Raw genomic sequence first — 4,949 nt, 5'->3', positions numbered from 1 at the left:
CGCTGAATATTTCGTCCTCACCCGCAATACTCTTGTTTTTGTCCACTTTCGGTACTGGCTAAGTTGCTTCGAGATGAAAACAAATGAGTAGGGGAGAATCCGTGTTGTCCAGCTGATCAGCCAAACCCCTCATCTCATGTAACTTCGTCCACCGTATGGACAGGGGGCGGCACGGATCCAGCCAACAGCAGAGTAAAGCGCCCACCCACCACATACACAACCCCACCAAGGCAACAGATATGCACCGGCCCACAACCGGACTCAGCGTCAGTAGCCTGCGTCGGCCCTTCAAGTTGAAGTACAGGCGTGTTCATTGCGGATGAGAGTTTTTCGAGATTTTCACTCAGGCTTTGTGTCACAAGCTGGATCTAGACGACTAGATGTTTTGCCGTCTGATGTTTACGTGTTACTGTTGCTGCGGGGAGCTAGCACCATAACAAAGCTTCGGAGAAACTTAGTTCCGTCTGGCTCTAGAGAGTATCTCATCCAGATGCTTGGAGCAAGCAATGGGTTCTCATCTTTGCGCTCCTTGGCGAAGGTAAAGCCGCCAATGTCGTTAAAGGGCAAGACAGACAGGTGGTATTAGTTTAGTAGGTTACCTTAAGGGCTTCAAACTGAGTCTGGACAAACCATATTATCTTATCCTTACGTTTCATCTACAGAAGGCTCTAACTATTAGCGTCTAGGTTAAAATTAAACACATTAATAAGCGGCCTGTATATAATCTTTAGCATCTTATTATTTAACGTCTTTAATACAATCTTATGTCTTATTAAGTCTAGTATGTATGGAAGATAGTGGTCATAAAGTACAGATATGTCCTTAATAAGGGTGTTCTATAATTTAAGTATGTCTTCCCTTAATAAGGGCAGTAAGGTTGCGTCCCTAAGAAGACGCCAAATGCAATAGTTTGGGTACTTAGGCTGAAATTATCTGCAAGTAATCTCTGTGCTCTGCTAAGAGCATACATGCAAGATCCTATTCGCAAAACGCGATGCTTTAAAGCGTCAGAGTAATTGTGAGTACAAAACCATGCCAGTTAGTTTGTAATAGGAGTGCTCTAACTCTAGGCGCCTTATCTTTTTGGCGCTTCCTGTGTTAGCCTCTTGGGTTTTGCCTGGGTTTGCTAACTTAGTGTTAAGCTGCAGGCTGTTATTTGCGATTGACGGGTTAGCTCGTTAAGGTCGCACTAATGCCGGTCAAGAGCCACCCGTGTTATCGGAAGTTTAGTGCGTTTCGGCAGAAACATAATACTTAATAATGGGGAGCGCAAGTATAGCTCTTTGAACTGCATGATAGTTTATTGATACTTTGCTTCTGGCACTGTATTTAGTGGGCTGGTCTGTGTTTATTCAGCTTTATATGGTTTCTATAGTGTGAGCCGCAATGTTTGTACTGGCTTGTACTGTACGCGCCCAGGATCACAATAACGTTATCGATATGGCTACACGCAAATGCCGCGACAGTCACAGCCCCTCTACTGCAGAGACCAACGATTGGGCATGTTTAGAGGGGCTCCGCACTGCATTGCTCTTGCGCGTTGCCAACCGGATGCCTAAAAGTGGGGTTGTCGCCCAGGCAACGACGACTTCCACCCATACCCTCACAACCTACAAGAGACACACTCTCATTCTTCTCGAGAACCATGAGATACACGCCAAACACGAACCCCAATCACCATGGTGGATGTCTCTAAGTGGATTGGCGAAATAGTTACTCCCACAGAGGAGGTCGGCTATTGTCCTGGCCTACCTATATCTTATCAACAATCACGCAAGCGAACCCATCCGCTGTCACCAGACCCGAGCTCCATGGATGAAGGGTCGACTCCAACGAAGAGGAGGCGACAGGATGATGCAGATCGAACGCCAGTTGCGACAGTTCTGAAGGCACCACCGAGACCTCCGAGAACCTCATCCTCCTCCCCTACGAAGTCATCCGCATCCGCCAGCATCCGGAGCAGCTCACAATCATCATCGCGCCGCAAATTCTCCTCCCTACAGGTCTCTGAAGAGGGGATCATCCCTCGACAGCTTAGCGGTCTTCAAACGCAGAATCTGCCTTCAGCCATTGAAGCGGCGCTGCTGAGAATCAGACAAATTGATCGCTGCAAAGGCATCCTGTCAGCAAGATCAGACCAGTCCAGATTCGAGGCATTCAGAAGCGACAACGACCTTGATATGAATGTATTTGCCAAGTCAGAGACTGATGGTAGTAGACTCACACCTGAAGAGGCTTGGGATATTGCAAACGGTGCACGTCGCTGCTTCGAGAAAAATCATGACGAGGACAACTAGACGTGCGACGTCCACTGCCCACTATTCAAAAAAGTGTTTCGCAGTTCGAATCCAAACACTCCTAAACAGCTTGTCGATTTCGCTTGATGGTGCGTACAGCCTCAAAGCCTCCAGCTCAGAGAAATTGCTAACGGGATCATATTTGCACAGCACAAGCGCCTGCATCATTCGCGAATACTTACCGACAGCAGCACCGGATCGACGGATTGACATGTGCATGTATATTGACCCCGAAGGCGAGCCAAGTTATGCGACCAGAATCGATGAATTGCGACGAACGCTACCCGAGAAAAGTATCAATCACTCTTCATATATCGCACTCCAAAACTGTCCTACTTCCTGCAATGTTGAGATCAAAAGATCTGGCAATGATTATGACGGTGCGGTGCTGCAAATAGGCGTCTGGCAGGCTGCCCAATGGAAGATGCTGCGAATTCTACTGCAGATCACCGCGCGTCGGCGCTTTTCCGCTATTCGGACAATGCCTGGCCAAGACGACGTATTCGTTGACAATGGCGAGGAGGGGCGGTATGTTGATGAGTCTCTCGAAAAACTGGGAGCTCTCCCGGGAATATATTCCCAGGGACATGAATGGTACTACGTTGCAACTTCACCAGAAATTAGGGACGAACAAGGGCGGCCTTCTCTAAGAACAGTATGTTGATTCCCCCACCGACTGCGCAGAGACTCCTAGCTTACAGTAGATGAAAAGATACTCTGGCTTCAGGAGCCCATCGGACGTACCAACACAGAGTTAGGTATTCATCGCATCGCCGCATTTCTAGAGTACATAAGAGACTGGTTAGCCTCTTTCTACTGGCCCTGGTTTAAGGAATGCATTTTAGACTAAGACCTGCACTCGGTCCTCATACGTCGCGATAAGGCACTCAAAAACGCTTTGACATTCCCGCCGCAACTGAATACCCAGCAAACCGGTAGTATGTTCTTGATAGCATGGCAAAGGACGCATTCGCACCTTCTAAGTTCAATGCCTACGACCTGCTCAAGTATCCATAGCCAGGCTGGCGAGTGCGAAGCATCAAGTGAATCAATGATGCACTGTGACACCATCGTTCGCCCAGTTAATGCAACGCTCGAGTTTGGCGGTAATTCGAAATAGTTTCCTTTATGTCGGCAATATGATGTTCTGTTGGAATATCATGGATCTATCGCCCAATTATTCTCCCATGGTTAATCGCAAGGCCTTACGGCATTACTATAATATGTGTTGTATTAAGAATATAGCGGCTAAGATGTTTTTGTTAGATATCTACGTTTCTAAGATAACGTTAAGGCTGGCAACCTTAGGACCTATTTTGCCTTTTAAGTCTGGGTATTATACTCTAATTATCCCAATATTATAAACACAGCTAGTAGTTTATCTAAGGACATTCTGGGAGACCCTTAAAAGCGGGCATAACTAGGATCAGACAAGCCTGCTACTTATATAAATTAGTCCCTTAATAAGATTGAGTTGTCGACGGGTGACAGCTCGTCTGCCTCTAGTTCACGCTAATACAACCCTAGCCCACTGGACCGGATGGACCTCGCAAAAGATAGGTGGTTGGACTTGGAATAAAGCGGCGGCGAACTTCAGAATGCGACTATTCCGTTTAGATACACGACGGAGATAACCAGTCATTAAGGCTTCTCTGGGGGGGGTCATATCACGCCCAAAAATCACAGAATATTTTTGGCAGGCGTGGACGGGGAACTAAAGGGATTGGATAGTGCTGGGTCCTCTTATTAGTAGTAGCATCCAGTACATTTGGAGCTAATTCCAGCTTCATTTGCACCGGTTTAACCGTGCCCGTATGATAAGGTGTTTCGTTCAGCATGCCTCCTAGAATACCAGCAGGACATAGGGCCGGGAATAAATTTGACAGAAGTCCAGCGCTCGCGTCAATTGGCAATAGAGCAGTAGCATAACGACTGACGCGTGCAGTGCTTGCGGCCAAGGAAATACCATCCTGGAGCGTTCACAATCTTCGAAGAAGCAAATACCGAACAGCCAGTAGCGTCTACGGAGCTGCGGCAAACAGTGTTGAACATGATACAACATCACGTGCAGGGTCCAGCCTGCGCCTTCCATAAATAGCCTATGTTTGCGGAATCTCTAGGTTACAGAATCAACACACTCTTTCCATCTGTGTTCCGCTGTGAGGTTCAACAAACAGTACATACCTACCGGAATAATCTCTTCCCCTGTATGCACCGCATCGCGTCCACAACTAAATTCTGTATCTAAGAATATGAATCACAAATCTCAGAGAGGGGACAGGTTATTTCGGGGACAGCTAATTTTAGCACCAATGCGCAAATGTCCCTCACAAATTCACCCTCATAACTAATGTGAGGACGACCTAAGCATCAGGGAAGGTTGTATGTGCAACGGCAAAACTTAAATCCGAAAATTTCGGATAATTTAGCCCTGTACATTCTCATTTCGGATAACAGTTTCTCATATATTTTACACAGATACAGGTTGAAGGATACAAAATAACCGATACATTGTGTTGCAGTCTAGGCTGCATGGGTATTTTGCCCCGCCCAGAGGACAATTAGGTCGAGTTTTGCAAACCAGTAGAGCACGCACTTTCACCGACTACGTTCTCATTTCATATTGCGGTCTTTAGCACGATTACGAGAGTT

The 4,949-nt window shown here is 46.8% G+C and overlaps 1 protein-coding gene across 1 annotated transcript; it reads left to right on the top strand.

Moving 5' to 3' along the window:
• Positions 1 to 1,679: 1,679 nt before the first annotated feature.
• VFPPC_09237 (hypothetical protein) lies at positions 1,680 to 2,297 on the top strand (the record flags this gene model as incomplete). Its single annotated transcript, XM_018287806.1, has 1 exon — positions 1,680 to 2,297. One exon carries the CDS (start codon positions 1,680 to 1,682, stop codon positions 2,295 to 2,297), a length of 618 nt encoding a protein of 205 aa, XP_018139095.1.
• Between the last annotated feature and the right edge of the window lie 2,652 nt (positions 2,298 to 4,949).

This window comes from Pochonia chlamydosporia, chromosome 7, assembly GCF_001653235.2.
Source record: "Pochonia chlamydosporia 170 chromosome 7, whole genome shotgun sequence".
Classification (NCBI taxonomy): domain Eukaryota; kingdom Fungi; phylum Ascomycota; class Sordariomycetes; order Hypocreales; family Clavicipitaceae; genus Pochonia; species Pochonia chlamydosporia.
This window is presented reverse-complemented; position numbering and strand designations above follow the sequence as displayed.